General features: G+C 43.0%; 1 protein-coding gene across 3 annotated transcripts; it reads right to left on the bottom strand.

Annotated features, from left to right (window-relative positions):
* Nucleotides 1-292: 292 nt before the first annotated feature.
* On the bottom strand, nucleotides 293-18,654 carry slc30a9 (solute carrier family 30 member 9). 3 transcript variants are annotated; one of them, XM_063190447.1, is made up of 20 exons: nucleotides 18,546-18,654; nucleotides 17,018-17,167; nucleotides 16,652-16,852; nucleotides 16,349-16,372; nucleotides 16,192-16,239; nucleotides 15,598-15,697; nucleotides 15,067-15,159; nucleotides 14,718-14,800; nucleotides 14,394-14,452; nucleotides 13,526-13,593; nucleotides 10,577-10,679; nucleotides 10,362-10,417; nucleotides 9,528-9,663; nucleotides 9,054-9,093; nucleotides 8,702-8,773; nucleotides 6,162-6,269; nucleotides 5,261-5,426; nucleotides 4,721-4,850; nucleotides 4,177-4,290; nucleotides 293-2,843 (listed from the first exon to the last, which is right to left on the bottom strand). In XM_063190447.1, exons 2-20 carry the CDS (start codon nucleotides 17,124-17,126, stop codon nucleotides 2,799-2,801), a joined length of 1,755 nt encoding a protein of 584 aa, XP_063046517.1. In that variant the 5' UTR covers nucleotides 17,127-17,167; nucleotides 18,546-18,654; the 3' UTR covers nucleotides 293-2,798. The 3 variants fall into 3 exon arrangements, with proteins under 3 accessions (XP_063046517.1, XP_063046518.1, XP_063046520.1); XM_063190448.1 differs by having other exon boundaries at nucleotides 17,018-17,164; XM_063190450.1 differs by lacking the exon at nucleotides 16,349-16,372.
* Nucleotides 18,655-20,038: the final 1,384 nt, after the last annotated feature.

Here is a 20,038-nt window from a genome sequence, read left to right as displayed (position 1 = left end):
ATGGAGGACAATCTTTTTTTGCAGGCGGTCCTGAAGATGTTTTTTGTAAGACAACGGCTTATTTCGACACTGAAATTTGACATTTAGGCTATGTTTACATTGGTATTTATGCGCCATGAGAAGGACAAACGCCAACATGTCCTTTGGTGACCAGGGATATTTAAAATAATTAGGCTACACCTGAAGCGCATCCACGATGTGCGTCTAGGTATGGAAGATTGTACATAAAATTGTTTTCCAGTATCAATAAGATATAGCATCACTCATAAATAAACACGGAGAAAAACTCGAATGCAGATTAATAAATTAATTGTAATTTATTCAATCACCTTCTGCAACAGCTTCACTGATCAAACCAAAAGACATATTTAACAATGCTGATAAACATCTTTAAAAATATATGCACTTTAGTTTCTGTCCTCCTTACACAAAAACAATGTCAGCCCCACCACTAAGGCAGGAAGGGTCTCCAACATCCTTCAAATCAGGATGTTCACTCACACACCCAGGGCCTGAATCTGCTTGCAATCATGGTTTGATTTCCACCTCATTGAAGAGCTACTAGGGGTCTTATGAAGTAGTTTGAGGGGGTTGGGGTTTTACATACAAAGTCTGAATGGATGTGGAACTGTAATGGAGTATCTTTGTTGTCTTGCACGGTTAGAGTAGTAGTCTATTATGGGTTGACCAAGCATGTCTAGTTATAATTCACAGACCATATAATGATCAATATACAGGATGCAGTAAGGGTGTACACGGTCATGGTAAGGAACACACATTGTATTCTGTCCAAAGATTTGCTTGTGTGTCAGTGCTGGGGCCTGCAAACTCAACACTATGATAGTAAGACTGCAGCACCCTTTACGCTCATGCACCCAGCCGAAATGTACAAGCGCCAGAGAGGAACACTCCTTTAGGGGACAGAGGAGACTGAACGTTCAAAACAGCAGTAAACCTGCACAGCAATCAGAAGCTTCAGCATGCTTTACTGCATGACGAGGAGCCCACCACTAAACACAAATACAGAGGCTGAAAAAAATAAAATCTGCACTGTGACATCACTGGACTGTAAAATGATAAGTCAAGAGTCAGCTTTAAAAAAAAAGAAACATGCTGCATGGATGCATTTGTAAATTAGACCTTGGATTCGCTTTAAAAATGCTGCTTACGGTATGGTATGTCAAGTGACACCAAAATGATCCATGCACTTGCCTCGGATTTTAAGCTGGCTCTAAGTGCCGCTTTCTACTGTTCCCGATCAGCTTGTGCTTAGTACCGTGCTGCAAGGACACGAGGCTTCCACATAAAAGGTGGTTTAACAAGAAATTATGATGAGAATGGGACTTGTGAAATGGACAGTGTAATAGGATTCATTAATGTGAGGCCTAATCGCGCCAGTCATGCTCTCCATCCACGATGACGTTTCAGCAGTCTAGTGAATTACATTTTTTAATATCTAACCTACAATTATAGAGCTAAATGTATAAATCATTATATCATACGTATGTTACACCAATATTAGGTCATCACCTATATTGAACTTAAAGTTCACGTTGCAATCTTTGGATTGGTACATCTTTGCCATGTGATCGACGCAGTAAACACCAAAATCAAATTCTTGACTTACTCCATGGCAGCAGTGTCCTGGAGAGAAAAGAAAAACTCCAGTGCAACTTTTCTCTTCCAATGAATACAAACACTGAAACAAAAACATACATTTAGAAAAATGTATCTAATTTATGGGAGATGATTAATATTACTTTTGTGTGGGTAATATTACTACAAACTGTAATCACTGGTGATTACTAGTTATTCCCAATCTTTCTGGACGAAAATCTTGGAAGGCCGAAGACCCATTTATAATCTGGGGAGAAGTTTATTCATTCCTACCCACTTAACATCTGGGATGAAGTTTATTCATTCCTACATAATATTCCATTACGTTTTTTTTAGAGAGCAATGATATTCCCCAAGTTCTGTTTTGAATATCTAATGACTAGTGCTGATAAGTGCAAAAAAAAGAAAAACAGAAAACACTACATTCGTAAACTGTAATAAAAAAGTATCATGGTGATTGACGTGAGTGACTGTCCACTGCAGAGCAGTGCTACTGTAGTCATGTCTGATTCAAGTGCTTTACAGGGAGTCTGAAATGGTCCGAGGACATGATTCCAGCGTGGACCGCACTGACTGACTTTCCATGAATCCCCCCAAACCAGCAGCCCAAATCTGAACACGTGCGCATTCACGTACACCATCACGTCCACGGCTGGCACATACAGCAATGTAGAAAACACATAGAGGGGTTTAGAGCCTTGCACACAGCCACACATACTCTCTCACTCTCACACTCACACTCTCTTTCCTTCACTCACACATACACGCACGCACACAGGCGCGCGCACACACGCACACGGTGGTCTGACTATACGCACGCGCGCACACACATACAGGCTGATTTCTGTGGCGACCCCTGCTTAACCTCAACTATGAGAAATTAAATTAAGTTAAATTAAAATAAAAAAGAAACCTTTTCCTTGTCACTAGAACGTAGGGAATATGTGTTGAATGTTGAATGACACAGCACAGTAAGACTTCATCAGATGAGGTGGCTGGCGGTGGTGGCGGTGGTGTGGGGGGAGAGTTATGGGTCATGAGTGTAACTGGAAGAGTCCTCCTCCCTTACAAATTCCTTCAACTGACGTCTCCTCTCTCTCTGTCTGTCTCTGTCCGTCCGTCCGTCTCTCGTCCTTCTCCTTCTGACTAACATGGCGTTCCCAGTCTGCCAACAGCGAGTGTTATAAGATCTCCAGGTCCACGTGCCGCACCTCTGGGTTCCGTTGCTGTGAGGGGAACAAGGAGGTAGAAGGGATAAGAGAGGAGGGACGGGAGGGCAAGTGTGATTTAAGAGGAACACCGTGAGCTCATTGGCTACAGTATCACTCCTCTCTCATTCCCAGAAATGTCAGCTGATGAACGTGATGACACATGAGGCTCCCCATGTATAACCTGCCCCATGACACTGATCTAGAGCGGGCGAGGGCAGAGTTGGAGTGCATAGCCCAGCTATAGGCTACACACACCAATTCATTTACATACATTATATTCAGTTAACTAAAGCCAGGCTAAAACTACACGACTATCGGCCTGATTCTCGGCTGAAAACCCCCCTTACGGCAATTGGTGGAACGTTACCCCCCAGGACCATCACAAACGATTTCCTCGTCGGGTGCGACACTCTAAGATAGAATTTTGGCAGCTCAAAGAGTCACCTATCGCAAATCGTAGAAATCAAACCCTGTTTGATATTTGAGACTTGAAAATTGTCTAAGGTTGTTACGATCAGGGATAAGATTGGCAGTTGTGATTCTCCTTATCGGACACAAAATCATGGGTCATGTAGTATGAGCCTGGCTTAAGAATTGACATGGCTACATCTGGGGGGGAAAATTAAATAAAATAGCAGTGCTATAAAATTGGTATTGTACAGTGCATTGCATTAAATCCAAAAACATTCAAGAAATCGCACAAGCTTGGCTTGCCAGAAGAAGGTCTTGACTTTGTCGACAGCCAAATCTGGCACACATCATTTAGAAATGCCACCATGGCGTCCAAGATAAAAGAAACCTTTCAAAAGTACATAAGTAACATAATCAGACTAAGCTACTTAAAATAGGAATCTGTGTCTCATTACATTTAAATGGTTACACGCCAGGCACTGTACATCCTCAAGCTTGCTATGCTGGTGGCACTCGCCAAAAAAACTAAAGAACAGCCTTTCATCAGGCAGTTTAGGTTGAAAAGGGAGACCGTGGACCATTTCCTCTCCTCTTATTCCTCGTATCACGTAGCAAAGTAGGTGCCTCTGCTAAATGTCCAACTCAAAATTGCTGGAACATCTAGTAGATATAGTTCCTATATATACTGTATTTTGCTGCCTGTGTGTGGCTCCTTGTGCATGAGCAAGTATGTGAGTGAGTGACTATATGAGAGAGAAGCAAGAGAGGGAGAGAATGATACAGACGATGAGCCGATAGAGAAGGCAGTGAGTGAGATAAAGAGGCAAAAAGGAGAGTGTAAATGACCTATTAAAAAAATGAGCAGAACAAAAATGTGGGAGAGTGAGTTCACAGGAGTGTGCAAGTTAGAGCTTGTGGTGTGTGTGTGTGTGTGTACCTTGAGCTCCTTCTCTAGGCGGTCCACTTCAGCTCCGAGAGTATCGATAATGTTCTCTCCGTGCTTCAGCATGAAGCTCTCCAGCTCCTCTGGCGTCTTCACCTGCTGAATGTCCTGCACAAGCGGACACACACACAAAATCACCTTTCTTTCTGATAACAGCACACTACTAATCTATAAAACCACGACTATCTGTATCTGAGAAGCTGACAGCTGATGTATGATGCAGTTATTGAACGGACAAAAATGCTACATCTCTTAAAACCTCATGAACTCCAGTAGCGTCTTCCAAATCATGAAGGTTTCAACAAAAACAGAGCAGAGAAGACACAAGCTCTACACAGACACCACAGGGAAATGGGACATGTCTCAAATAAGAATCTTCATCAAACACGTTAAAAAACTTAACTTCAGTTTCAGTTCGATGTCAGTGTGTACACGGCGTTTAAAATTTCTGCATTTGACAGACCAATGCAATCCTTCACATTGTTATCAGTACATGACAAAACGTGGTCAGTAACTGCTAAGTAATTGTTGTCCTTACATTCAATATCTGTTCGATGTCCTGCTTCTCCAGGTATGAGCGGGTCACCACTCTGCCATCGAAGTCCACCTCCGCCTTGAAGCGCACTTTGCTGAGGCCCAAGTCTGTGGCCTTCACATCATGGATGGCCCTGCACACAGCACAGCCACTCAACATTAGGACAAGAGCACAACTCAACATTTCGGTCAGGGAGGAGCAGTTGTTAGGATACTAGCTTTGGAAGTTGGGGAGGAAAATGCTTGCATCAACATCAGCATAAATACCATCACCCTGACTAGATATAGGACACCATTTTTCTAGACGAAGGAAGTTTTGGTGCCATGATACATTTCTCAGCTAGTATAGCTTTCATGAAATTGGACAGTTTTAACCTTAACATTACGACAAGAAGATCAAAACTGTATTGCTCACAACCTATATTCTATACACAATTTGAATACTTCGCTACCACTAAAAACTGAAAGACAAAATGATGATCATGTGCAACTCTCCACTCCAGCATCTTGACTATAAAACCTCCAGAGCATGCGTGTTGCTGACCTGACAGCAGGGTCGTTCTCTAGGAACTCGGTGAGCTTCTGCACATGCTCAGCCTGGATGGAGCGTCCCAGCAGGGCCTCCGTGTTGGTGTAGATGAGGAAGGCAGACACGGCGCCCAGCAGGGTCCCCACGCCCAGGGAGCCGATGCTGTCATAGTACGGACTACCTGAGACACAAGCACATAGGAAGGGAGACTTACTTAGGGGGCACTGACACTATGCACATCGACCATGCCATCTGGTATGGATAAAGTGAGACAGATAGGTGTAGATCAGTACTGTACAAGTGAAAGATTGTGTGAGTTCATCCTTGAGTTTTTCAATGAGCAAAATTATGGAAATAAGCTCATTATATTTACATGGTCATGTAGGTTATTTTAGAATTCCATGAAGTTTATGTAATTGCACGCAAAAATAGAAACATGGGTATATAAATAGCTTCACTCCAGTGTGCAATTTTATTGGTTGAATTGTGACTTGAAACAGGTCACATACAAAAGATAAGCAATGCTACCCTCTGCTGGTAAAAAATATTAAAGTTCATACAAGTAAAATAAATTATGCTGAGACAGAGATGAAATCCATCGTTTAAGCAGAGACAATGGCCTCGTTTCAATGATCATTTAAATCAGAATGAACTCAATTTAATTCAGATTGAATCTTCATTCCACTTTGAAAACACCAAGCACAACACCACTTCACAATTGAGAATGAAATGAAAATGCAATGTAAACTCGACTGAACTATGCAATTCTGAATTATTAATTTGGAATTAAAAACATTAAAACAGCAAGGCCAATGCGAAAATATACACATCCATGACAAAATAATCTTTGAGAGCTTATATAAGAAGAAATCAGAGAACTATTTGTTCTATTGAGAAACGCATGTTGTTGCTCTACCTGTCAGGGAGGTCAGGCCCATGCACCCAGCAGCCATGATCACCCCAAGTACTGCAGCAGCATCCTCCAGTAATACCACATTGGTGCTGGGGTCACGACTCTGCATCACTGGGGAGGGAAGAAATAGCACAAAAAAAACACAAACAGGAAATGAACACATCACTTTCCACACAGCACATGAGCATCGAGTCCTGTACCAAACATAGAGTTTATACTGAGGAGAAAACAATTCATATCTTCTACCAACAGGGAGCTTTTTTAAATCATAGTTGCAGAGATGGGTTTCTGTAGACAAACTCATGTGTGTATACATATAAGTACACACACACACACACACACACACACACACACACACACACACACACACACACACACACACACACACACACACACACACACACACACACACACACACACACACACACACACACACACACACACACACACACACACACAGCTCTACTGATTTTGCCTGACGTACAGTTGTGCTCATATGTTTACATACCCCAGCAGAATAAACGCTTTCTTCGCGATTTCTCACAAAATATGAAGGATTACACAAAACCTTTTTTTTCACTCATTGCTAGTGACTAGCTTAAGATATTTATTAGCAATATTCAAAAGCATGATCACAACCCAAACTACCCAAATGACCCTGTTCAAAAGTTTACATACCATAGTTTCTGATGCTGAATATGGCCCTGTTTAACATCAGGGACCGCTCTAAATTGTTTGTGGTAGTTGTGGATAAGGCTCTTAATGTTCTCGGATGACAAAACAGCACATTCTTCCTGGCAGAATGGTTGTTTCCTATAATATCTTTGGGTGTCTTGCTGGAACCTCACATTTGAGGTTTCCCCTGAGTGGCTCAATGATGTTGAGATCAGGAGAGTGAGATGGTCGCTCAAAAACCTTCATTTTATTCTTTCTGAAGCTAATGACGGGTTGATTTGGCTTTCTGTGTCGAAATATTGTCATGTTGGCACCGTTGGAATTTCAATTCAGAAATGCAATATGAGGAGTTTGGTTGGAATCAAGCCAATCAAATGATCATTGCAAGGGAAATTGTTCAGGAGGCATAGGACAACCAAAAAATAACTTCAGGTGAAATATAGGACAACATGAAAAAATGTTGGCACTTGAGGAAAGATGGGCTGTTGGGGGTTGCCAGGAGAAAGCCATTACCACAAAAATGCAAACATGTTATTTTGCATATGATACACCAAATAGCACAGTGAGAAGCATCAAAATGCCTGTGACAAAGTCATTTGGAAAAATGAGATCAATATGGAACTTTTTTAGGCCACTATTAACAGTACCATTTGGAGAACAGCCAATGGAGCCTATGATGAAAGTTACACCATACCCTTCTGTGAAACATGGTCATGGACCACTGATTTCATGGGGACATTTGAGTTACAAATGCATTATACTTTTGATCCATACTCGCAGAATGATGAATACATTGCCCTGTGAAAAATACTGGAGGAAACTTGACACACATCAGCCTTGAAACTGCACATGGTCCATTGTTTGGACATGCCAACATGACAATATTTCAACACAGAAAGCCAAATCAACCCGTCACTAGCTTCAGAAAGAATAAAATGAAGTTTTTGAGCGACCGTCTCACTCTCCTGATCTCAACATCATTGAGCCATTCAGGGGAAACCTCAAATGTGAGGTTCCAGCAAGACACCCAAAAATATTATAGGAAACAACCATTCTGCCAGGAAGAATGTGCTGTTCTGTCATCTGAGAACATTAAGAGCCTTATCCACAACTACCACAAACAATTTAGAGCGGTCCCTGATGTTAAACAGGGCCATATTCAGCATCAGAAACTAGGGTATGTAAACTTTTGAACAGGGTCATTTGGGTAGTTTGGGTTGTGATCATGCTTTTGAAAGAGTAAACACAGAATATTGCTAATAAATATCTTAAGCTAGTCACTAGCAATGAGTGGAAAAAAAAGGTTTTGTGTAATCCTTCATATTTTGTGAGAAATCGCGAAGAAAGCGTTTATTCTGCTGGGGTATGTAAACATATGAGCACAACTGTATGTACACATTAGTTATTAGCACAAAAATACCAAATAGGCTGCATTCAAACATCCCTGTATACAGTACATTACTGTATAAATAGTGCAATATACATGGCTACACTCTCATTGGTGCTAGGGCATTGAATACTGGCTGGTGTACTAGTGTACACAGTCCTGAAAGAAGCTAATTTCAGACTTGGCCATACGCCCAACACAGACACATGCGCGCACACACAAACAGAGAGCATCATACACACACTTCCTTTCTGTCCCTTCTAAGAAACCACACATCTACCCTTCAAGCCCTGTGCAGAGTAGACAGTTGCCTTTTCCCTCCCTCTCCCTGTGCAGCGTCAAACCCACAGCTCGCTCGTCGGGACAAATTGGATCAAAGGAGCTGACAGATCGCTCATTCCGCCCGACGCCCACGGCGACGAGCGTAGCGAGACTCAGGCCTCCGTGCCGCACCGCACTGCTGACAAGACACGGCACCTACCGTACTCGTAGAAGGAGATACCCTGCTGGTGCGCACTCCTTTTGATCTCGTTGATGGCGACCAGGAGCGTCGCTGAGGACAGACAGAGGGGGAGAGAGAGAGAGAGAGAGAGAGAGAGAGAGAGAGAGAGAGAGAGAGAGAGAGAGAGAGAGAGAGAGAGAGAGAGAGAGAGAGAGAGAGAGAGAGAGAGAGAGAGAGCGGGAAATTAACATTCAATTTACGCTGCTGTGCTATTGTATAGAATGGGCGAGATAATAAAAGCTTTGTGAAAAGACACAAATGGATTCAATAAATATGAAGAAAATGCAACCGGATCAAACATGACAACGAAACAAACACACAGCCAACCTACCTCCTTCAGAAACGAGGGATCCTGCCAAAATACAGTACGCCTGGGGGGCAGAGAGCAAGCCATTATTGAAAACGAACAGCGCACATTTGGCAGCAACACACTTGTGCTCTTAACCTCCAGCAGGGTGGCTGGCTGGGGCGGCCCTGGCAGAGACCGAGTGTGGCATATGGTGGATACAGTTCTTTTTTTGTAGGGTGGTTGAAGGTAGGTATCCGTCCAACGCCTAGTTCACCGTGAGAGGCATCACCACCACAAGATGTCAGTAGAGCACAAGGGGCTTGAAGGGTCTGGCTTAGGGCAATGCAGCCAAATGTTGGATGTAATAACAAACCAAAGGTAAATGACGCTCGTTACATTCCCCAAACCCTTAACCAATCACAGACAAGTTCCTTCATGAAGACTTAAAAGCCCCAACTGCTCAGCATCAATTTTTAAAAAAGAGGGGAACAAAAACAAAAATACATCTGGTCTTACCCAAAGGAGGGATTCGATTGGCTGTGGGTGCAGCAGGCCCATGATGCCGTGGTACCAGGAGAGGCCAGCACCCATCATGAAGATGCCCACTCCACTGATCAGGGAGGCGATGTAGCGCATGTTGGAGAAGCCATACCTGTACAGCGTGTGTGTGTGTGTGTGTGTGTGTGTGTGTGTGTGTGTGTGTGTGTGTGTGTGTGTGTGTGTGTGTGTGTGTGTGTGTGTGTGTGTGTGTGTGTGTGTGTGTGTGTGTGTGTGTGTGTGTGCGTGTGTGTGTGTGTGTGTGCACGCGTGTGTGCACGTGTGTGCGAAAAGGATGGGGAATAGAAGAGAGAAAGGACGTGAGGAAAAAACTAAATTAGCAACTAAGATTTCAAAATAAATCTTTGATACTAAAACTAAAGCAATCTAACAAGCAAAAGACAACATGAAGTCTCTGTGTGTCTTGTCACGCAATGGAATCTCATGCTAAATGAAACAAACTATGCCTTAAAGACTTTACACTAAACTGGTTGCATCACAGCTTCATCTATTCTATAAGAATACATCCATGTCTAGCCTAGACTAGATGTTAATTCACAAGTGGCTCTTCTGAGCCAAGCCAAAACCCTCCAAACCCACCACAACACACCTAATAGGAGGTTATATGAAAGCACATACTGTAGATAGGAGTGTGTGTGTGTGTGTGTGTGTGTGTGTGTGTGTGTGTGTGTGTGTGTGTGTGTGTGTGTGTGTGTGTGTGTGTGTGTGTGTGTGTGTGTGTGTGTGTGTGTGTGAGAGTGAGTGTGAGTGTGAGTGTGTGAGAGAAAGAGAGAGAGAGCTCATAGCTCTTACGGGTGTACAGCATCTGGATTCCTCACAGACTGACTAATGCCAATAGCCAACAGAGCCTGTTTCAGGAAAGAAGACGGGGAAAAGAGAAGAAAAGAAAAATAAATGAAAAATGGAGAGAAAACACACAGTGATGACTGACGAGGTTATGATTGACAGCATCCTTTCATTGTATTCAATAGACAACATTCCGTGTGTGTGGGCGGGCCCAAACTGACCTGGTTTGCCGTGTCAGCCAATGAGTGAATAGCTTCAGAGAACATACTGGCAGATCCAGTGTACACCCAAGCCAGAAGCTTGAAGAAAAAGTTTAGCCCATTTCTGAAATGAAGGGAAAGAGATAAGAGTCAATAGAATGCCCCACAACAGCCACAACTAGCCCAATTATGATTACACTTTCATAATAAAAAGAGGGGTTACACTTTATTTTACTGTGCCTGGTACATTCGTGAGGTACAGAGCACGAAAGTATGTAGCTACATGTATATTCAACATATAAAGACATTCCTCTATCTTGTGGACAGCCTTCCAAGAAGAGTTGAGGCTGTAATATCTGCTCAAGGTGAACCGACATCATATTGAACCCTATGGGTTAGGAATGGGATGCCACTTAGTTCATGCGTGAGTCAAGGCAGGTTAGCCAATACTTTTGGTAATATAGTGTACGTATATGCAACATTACATGTGCTGTACCAAAGGCTTAGTGTTGTGTATGATCAGTGTACATAATATTACTTGTTAGTACTAGTTAGACACTAGTTACAGATCATTAAACCTCATACACGTCAGACTGTGAAATCCAGGCGTGTTAAGGTGGGGCTCACAAACTCCCTAATCTTTTGGTTAGTAACTGCACGGAGGCACAATACGATTGCAAAGACACACACACACCAAAGACAGTACACTACAATTGCAGATGTGCATGCTCCATGTGAGGCAGTTAACTTCCATCAACCGACACAACATAAAAGAATGAAAAACAAAAATTATGTAATGACCCAACACAGCCCCCGGTCTCTATTCTCTAGCGGAACACAAACAGATGGTTCTAGCAGATAATCAGGATATTCGAGGCCACAGAGGAAAGTAGTAGGCCCCCCAACCCCAACAGTGGCTGTGACAGCAGGCTATTATCAGCTGTGGGTGGATGGGGAGGGAGGGGAGAGGGGGGCGGATGTGCTGGCAGTGGCACCTCTGTAAAGTATACATTCTGACAGGATCCGTCCCTGGCTGAACTCTTGTCACAGCCACTTCTGGGGCGGTGATGAGTGTCCAAATAAAGCAGCACTGAAACAGCTGTAGCGCTTGCTGTGATCCTGATTAAATAATGACTAAACGCAAAGTAGAACCAGTAATAAACTCTCCTTTTATAACAGAGCTACAATAGCTACAAAGGTTCAAACCAGACAAGACGATGAATTCTCAAAGTAAACATTTTCTTTTACAGATTTTCTTTTTCTTTTTGTATCTATTGGTCATGTGCCAGAATGCAATATGTTCTAAAAGGTGTACACATAACGTACACTACGCCTAATACAGTGTAAGTACATACAGTTGCCCACTTTTGACCCAGTATTTAATTGAATCATGGTGCCATTGTAGCTCCAAAAAGTCAGCGGGTTGAGAAGATAAGTTATGCAAAGCACCGTCTCAGATGTTCATGTCTTTATCGTGGCTGCCATGAATGCATTTACATGCCATCAGTGGTAGCTTCCTGGTAGAGGTCAACTGTTCACACACAACATGGTGCATACGGGTAATACTACAGTTGTCACCAATTAATTGGACAACTAAGACTAACTGTTGCTTGCCACAGCACTGCTAGGTAGCAATATGCACATCCAACGTCCACCTCCATTTTCTCTTTCATTTCCTCTGAAAGGTTGGAATTTAATTCCCTTCAATTTGCTGTAAAGGACAGATTTCAAAGCACCCTCATTATACGCCTAACCTTTCAGACATCTCCCCCATCTTGATTCAGGCCTTTGACATTGACTGAAGGAGCAATTTCAAAGAGCTGTATGGAGGCAGTGCAGTGAAGATGCAGCACAGCCTTCATTTCCTCCTGGCTCCGTAATTTCCCCCTGGTTCCTTAATTAACCTCTGGGACTAATAAAGGCTCTCTGGGGTTGCTGTGGCGCAGTGCTAATACACCTGAGCAAATACAGCCAGACAACATTGTGTCATTTTCCAACCCTTGCCCAAGTCTCTCTCCCAATACTTTGCGGTTTCTCTTCACTGTCCCATCATGATGAAGGCAACACGCCTTAATATATACTACTCTTTACATCACATTACACTTAGCTGACTCTTATCCATTTTCCAGAGTATTGGTTACAGTAACGCCACATTGCTCCAGGGACTGTAACCTATGCCCTGAAAAATAACTAAGTCTCTTTGAATAAAAGCGCCAGCTAAGTGTAATTTAATGTAATGCAAAAACTTATCGGATTAGTGGAATCTGTTGCTGTGTGGACGTAGCCTTATCTGCCCCATACTGGGCTGGCTCGTCTCTTGATGCTGGGGGCTTCCTGTGGTCCATTAGGAAGGAGAGTGTGAACGAATGTGATGTGTAGGGAGGGACAGCCTGTCCCTCATGTGACCGCACACATGCCTACTAAACTCAATCACTGATAATCCAATAGCTGCTCCTCGTTTGGGCCCCCACAGCCAAACCGTCCCGTGCCAGCATTACCACCAACCACCCAGTGACAGGCTGAGTTCACAATGGAACACACACACACACACACACACACACACACACACACACACACACACTTACAGTACACGCAGCACAGAATGTACACAATGCCTGTGCCATTGTAAACCACTCATCACTCGAGTTGCCGCCAGAATGCCCTGACCTTAAGCTGTGAGGTATGATTAGTTCACTTTAGAAAAGCATGATAGCCCAAACTAAACTTAAGCCCAGCTTGGCTAACTAATATATGGGAGAAATGGCCAGCATCGAATGTGCTATTGTTTATACATCAAGTGATACTTGGGGCTAAACAGTCCCCCAGAGATCAACATTCCATCAGAGGAGCCTCTGGTGAGGCAACCACCGCAAAGTGCAATGCAGTCAAACACATGGGTTTCTTAATCCAGATTGTGTTTAGGCGATACCACATGGCAAAAACAAAATGCTTGCCACATGCGTGACTTACATGCAAATGGCCACCATCACCACCTTTCCTGGTCCTTGTAGAAACGCCTTCCCCTTGCCTGATCGAGGCTAGGGAGAAAAAAAAACACAAAGCAGCCTGAAATCGACTACAACATATCAATATACTGTAGGTTTAAGGACTGTGATTATTCCTTAACACACTCAGAATCAACATATGAGGAGGGATATTTCAAGGACATATGTCCACTATTTAGCACATCTAGACCCATTTCCTGAGTTGTCTGCCATACAATACAGTGGTCCACACAGATTTTTTGCTGCTGTCTGTTATTTGGCTACTTCAGATTTGGCTAGAGAATGGTTGTCTATGAGCATGTCCAATTCTGTCCAAAAATAACCCCACACAAAACATAAGTCTTTTCTAAATAAGCCAGTTCCGTGATGAAATATGGCTTCTGTCATGTTTTATATAGCAGTAGGGTGTTACAGGAACCCATTAAATCGATGCCATTGACCAAAACGTCAGCACTGGGAGATTATTGCAACATCCAAACTGTAATGTTGTACAGTCGCTTTTTGTCAACCACACCCGTCATGACAGAGTTCATGGGAGTGACTACAGTCTCATTAAAGTACTGTATAATGATGCTGAGGTAACACCCAACAACCATGACATACCTTACACAATGACTTTATGCAGCGGTTACTCGGGAGTAACCATGTTGTGTGGACTGTGTTCAACTTCAGTATGAGCAATTCAAGTAGAATTTGAATAACCATAGTACATTTTCATTAGGTATCAGTGCATTCGATATCGAGTGATATAGTGCATCCCTGTGGACAAAGCAATGACACTGTATGTAGGCATCATCTTAAAAAAAAGAGACATTCTCTTCTTATGGACTTACCTTAGTGTTGCCCCAGAAATCCTTATATTCTTTTAATAGTTGCTGATTCCTGAAGATATCTGGAGAAAGCAAAATGGGAAAATAATAAATAAACCAAGAAACAACAAAGGCCAGTCATGACAAATTAATTCTTTGCTTCATCTGAATAATGTTACTTTTGAGCGTGAATGCCACAAACATAAGAATAACAGAGGAATAACAGTTCAAGGGATGAGGTGGCAACACACTGGAATGAATGGACATACGAGTCAGTGCTCATTTCAACATGAAACCTGTTGAACTAGGGTGATGGTGAAAAAAAGAGAAGGGAATTCAGGAACATACTTTCTTGGTACTCCCTTTCCACTTCCTTGCGGAGATTCCTCTCTCGGGCAAGAGCTTCAGGGCTGCCCCACACATCCAGGGCTCTAATGGCAGACACAAAAACAAGTCAGCTGGTGTCAACCTCTCAGTAGGTAACATTTCAGCTGATACATATTGAAGTTGGGATGACAGGAGTTTCTAAAGCAGACGTAAAGAACTACAGAAAACTAGCGGTGACTGGTGATTGGTGTGATATGCAGAAAAACTTAAAAAAAACACCAGCAATCTGAAGGGTTATTAACTTTGATTCTCTTAGTAAGCATTGAAATGGTTGCACTGGCAACCAAAAGTGTGAGAGAGCAGCACATACTTGGCCTCCACATCGGAGCGCAGGAAAACGGTGAAGGCCTCCGTGTCGTCGTGGGGACTCCGGCGCCGGATCTTCCGTAGCTGTTCCAGGTCACTGGAGAAGCACAAAAGGTCACGGCGTGGGTTCACACACAAGTGAAACAATCACAAACACACTGAGCCTGGCACACAGCCTACAGAGGTCCTCTACCACAGTAACCAAATGCACCTCTTGTGTGTTGCTGAGACCGTTACGTCACAACATGCAGTTTTGCCAAAAGAATGAACACCTCTAATGAACATTAATGAACACCTCTAATTTTCATTCTGCCAACAAAGAGTCCATCTAAGTTGTAAGTACGATACCCATGAAAACTTCATAGAATAAGTTTCTGAGAATGATGGACGCAGTGAAAGCCTTACAGAGTTACTGTATGCTACTTAACATATAACTTACTTAAACTGCAATGTACCTACATTACATTAGTACACATTTGTAGCACCAAACAAGGGCATGAATGGCTGTTTCCAGTGTGACAGGAGGATTATTTACCTGGGTTTCAGACAGAACTCGTTCATGGCTCTGACAGCGGTGATGAAGTTGTTCTGGGTGTACTTAGTGCCATACTCCCTCTTCTTCAGGACGGCTCGCACTGGGGGAACATCGCAGACACATCACACAACAGTCGGCCCAGTAAAACTGTCCCAGTCTTACTATAACAATGGAACACTGTATTTGAACAAATCTGAAAACCCTAAGTAGTTATCACCTTTTTTAAATTATAGCAAAAAATCAATTTCCTCAAAGTAACAACAACATTTCTTAACGGAGTGACATCATAGGATCTTTGGAATCTACAGCTCTTCAGCAGTAAACAAAAACTCAAAAATTGATAGATCACCCTCTTTGCATTCCCATCTTCTTACATTTGTTTTTAGTAGTAGCAGGATTGAGACACAACATTTTAGCTATTGCCTTCGTTAGTGTGATTCTCCTAACTCCTGACAAGCATGAGGAACATTACAGGGTGTTAAGAGTCTACAGGTCCATGTTTGCAAACCTCGTTCACTGGACAAAACACATACCCATGCCAACAAAAATGGACACAGATCTATAGCATACAATAGGAGCTCTGCTATCACTCACCTTTCACCTGGATGGCTTCTGCTTTGGTCAGTCCTTGAAGCTTTGAGTCTGAAAAGATTGAGCTTTCGGTTAATGATTGTGCTTTTCAAGATAGCAAACAGTGAAACGACAAAAAGGGTAAACAGAAAAGAAAATGAGTAAATAAACAAAAAATTACCAGGGTTATCGTTTGTAGATGCACCTTGAAAGAACATAAACAGATATGCGTGCAGTGTTTAGTATGTTGCTAGTCAAGTCAAGTGTCCTTCTTATCATTACCAATTATTATTCATTCATTCATGTCATTATTCGTTTAAATGCAGTGCTCTTGCTTGCCCGCTTGCCCACATGCCCCCAAACACAATTAAACAATACAGTTATGAGGTAAATTTAAGTAAAATGGCCATAAACACAAATGAAATCGCATGATAACACGTGGTAGTTACATGCATATAGCAGTGTTTTTGGGAAGATGCACTACCTTCAGTAAATGTTTGGCTTGCTGCTGACAGCACCTTCTCTGCTGTCACTGGCGGCTCGGTTTGTGCCGGAGGCCCATCTTTACCATCCTTACCGCCACTGCCTGTGGTGGAGTAGTACTGTACCTGTGCCCAGGTAAACGAGGACGCTCGACAGTCAGGGAAGCAGAGCCACACATTGTGCTCCCTGGCATTCTGCCACCCTAAGCCAAGAAAAAGGAAGACAACATTACTCAACTTGACCTGACACACAACAACCCTGAATGAACCTTGTGTAATAGCTAAATCAGGAATAATTGGCAGACAAAACAGGCTACATTTCATAGTCAATAAGTGATGCACAAGGTCAGACAAGAAAATATGCTTACCATAGCAAGGGCGTGCCACTCTCGGTTGCCATTGCGATAGCGTGGCCCGCTGATGCAGGTAAACCCTGCAGAAGACCTGCCACGGTCTTTGGGCTAAGCCGGGGAACATCCTCGCTGTGGCAAGGCGCTGGAAAGCAAAGTTGGAACCTGCTGTACCCGGACACAACAGTAACGAAGTTAGCTGCGTTTAATAGCCATACATTGAACTTCCATGCATTTGTCACAAACCTTGACAACATATACACAGAAAATGAACTGACTACCAGCTATCCTGGATATACTTGTAGTGATGGTCAGCTTACTTTACGATGAGAGGCAACATTTGAAGCATCGTGCATGTCATGCCTGAAAGTCATGTGCAAATCCTTAACCGAGGAATTCTTCTCCATAGCCAAGCTAGGCTAATGTCTTTCATTTGGGTATGTTAGCTATGTCAACAGGCCCCCCTCATTGATCTTTAATACACATTTGAGGCCGTTTGAGGTCATGGCGGCTCTAGAAACAAGCCAGTGGCCAAATGACCCGTCTGACAATCGAATAGGTTTGGGTCTTCATTGTATGCTGTATGAATATGGGTTGTTGTGTATGTGAAAGTACACGTTAACTGACAGGATCCTGATTAATTGAACCTGGTGAATTGCAATGCTATCAATTGCTACAGGAAATGAGTTGACTAAATTTGCTCGGTTATGTCCATTATTGGCACGTTATTATCGGTAGCTGAAAAGGGGACCGTGTTTCTGGTGAATGTCACACGTTGGAGCTATATTCCCCAAATGACAATGTTCTCGCAACTAATCTGTTACAGCTCTATTAGTTTGAGTTCAAACATCCCATGTCACTTTCGCACACGATTCCCAGATTGACGCTCCCAACTCAGGACGCTCCCATTTCATCTCGCTCCCACTAGCCAGACTATCGGTACCACCGCCATATGACGGAGCCAGTTATCTTGTTGATGTTAGTTTTTTGTTTCTAACCCTAACCTTAACCCTAAACCTAACCCTAACCCTAACCCTAAACCTAACCCTAAACCTAACCCTAAACCTAACCCTAAATTGCTTGTATGTGGCAGTATATGATAATACGTGAAATATAATCGGGTGGGACCGCACGTCCGGGAGTGATAGAAACACCTGGGACCGCACGTCCGGGAGCGATCTCAGTTGGGAGTCTCCATCCGCTTACCTTCGCACACAGTAGCATCTTTACGGTCAAGGTGACGTCTCTTTAAGCATACGGCAACGACATATTCGCATAATTGCATTGCATTATGTATTAGCAAGATTAGGCGAAACGATAAGAACCCAAAGGTTAACAGGAGAGTCAATCAAAAGTAAAATACACAGGCTCCCAACAGTGAGCGCTAGTGCCGCTAGTGAAGTTAGCAAGCTTCGTAAGATAGCTAGCTAGGGCAGCTAGAACTGTAGTCAGAAATACTGTAAATTTACAACACAGTCGTCATACTAATAACGTTGTTACACTTTTACATAGAGATTTAAGCAGATTTACGATGTATAAGTCTTACCCCTTTGAGTTGTCTTTTATTCCGCATGTCTCAGTCCATTTTCTCTTTTTGACTAACGCGCTAACTGCTAACTAGCTGACAACTGCAGACCATCAGCCATACAAAAACATTGAAGCTTGAAGAGCAAAGATCTCGCGAGAATACACTAATATCATGGTGCGTTCATGAACGTGTGGTCTGCGCAACTCATGTTGCAACACCCAAGAGCATTTGCATTTCACACAATATCGAAGTGTATAGAATTGTAGTCGAAAGTGACAATGACATTGTTGTAAAGTGTATTTTTCTGTCAGACTAATCTCGGTCTTCTTGACACAGTCTAGACCAGGGGTTCCCAGACTTTACCGGGACAAGACCCCCCTAGGCCTACCTGTAGCCTAGATTTCAGCAAGGACCCCCCTGCCATGGGCTGTGTCACACTATTTTTTGCTGCAGTGCCTCTCACAAGTCGATGTAGTTTCTGCATCCTCAAATCCATGCAATTACAGCAGGAAACATAAATAGATTGTGTCGTGATCGTAGCAGTTTAGTCTGTGAATGAGGACATTTCATTCATTTGGTTCTTAACTCAGGGGGATATTGTTTGGCATATGTTTTTGTTTACTTCAGTTAGGCCTACTTAACACTTTAGTGAGTTATTGTGTTTTGCGATATGCCTACTTTTCCCTCCAACATGCTGTGTTCCCCTAGCCTGGCGAGAAGCCAGACTTTAATACTTCTTTCCATTTTCTCCAAAACGTCTGACTCGTCAGGCTAGTGTTCCCCACCCTTTCGCAGACCCCCAGGGCCCCCACTTTGAAAACCTAGTAGATTGTGCGTCTTGTCTGTGATAGTGTCTTGCTTGAATCCCCACATGTCTTCATCTTCCAACCACCATTCTCTCTCTCTCTCTCTCTCTCTCTCTCTCTCTCTCTCTCTCTCTCTCTCTCTCTCTCTCTCTCTCTCTCTCTCTCTCTCTCTCTCTCTGTATTTTGCTCTGATGTGTCCACAGAAATCAAATCGCATCACTTCTGGAGTCTCTGGGCAAGGGGGCAGGTAGGCTACTCTAGCCTTTCTCAACAGGCAGAACAAGCTGTATCTTGTCATGGTAGGCCTATTATATGTGTATAAGCCTACAACATTTGTCAACTGTGTGTGTAGGGAAAATACAATATTAAGTTGAGGTAGGCCTAAAGAATGTTAAATATAGGTAATGGTGGAAAGAATTGTTGTAAAATGCTGTTAATACAGCTCCACCAGTTCCTGACAGCAGTTGAGCTGACATTTCTCCACAGGAAACCTGAAGCTGAGCCCAAGCCCCAGCTCTCCTTTGATGAGAGCATGAAGCATGGTGCTATATTCAAGCAAAAGGTACATGCAACAGTGTAACTGTCACATGTTATTACATGATATTACATTTGTTCAAGTATGAGTAGCCTAAGTGTTGTTTTTTTGCTCCTTTTCTTGGTAGCCGAACGTTAACAGAGCACTGCCAGGTGTACTTGCTCACTTTC

This window comes from Engraulis encrasicolus, chromosome 23 (assembly GCF_034702125.1).
Source record: "Engraulis encrasicolus isolate BLACKSEA-1 chromosome 23, IST_EnEncr_1.0, whole genome shotgun sequence".
Classification (NCBI taxonomy): domain Eukaryota; kingdom Metazoa; phylum Chordata; class Actinopteri; order Clupeiformes; family Engraulidae; genus Engraulis; species Engraulis encrasicolus.
This window is presented reverse-complemented; position numbering and strand designations above follow the sequence as displayed.

Bases quoted from the DNA above. Each gene is read 5' to 3' on its own strand.
- slc30a9 (XM_063190447.1), bottom strand. From the start codon at position 17,126: ATGTTCCCCGGCTTAGCCCAAAGACCGTGGCAGGTCTTCTGCAGGGTT. The intron at 10,418-10,576 runs GTCAGTTTGGGC...TTCCTGAAACAG, and splicing joins TGGCTGACACGGCAAACCAG to GCTCTGTTGGCTATTGGCAT. The intron at 4,851-5,260 runs GTCAGCAACACG...TGCTGTGTGCAG, and splicing joins GAGAACGACCCTGCTGTCAG to GGCCATCCATGATGTGAAGG.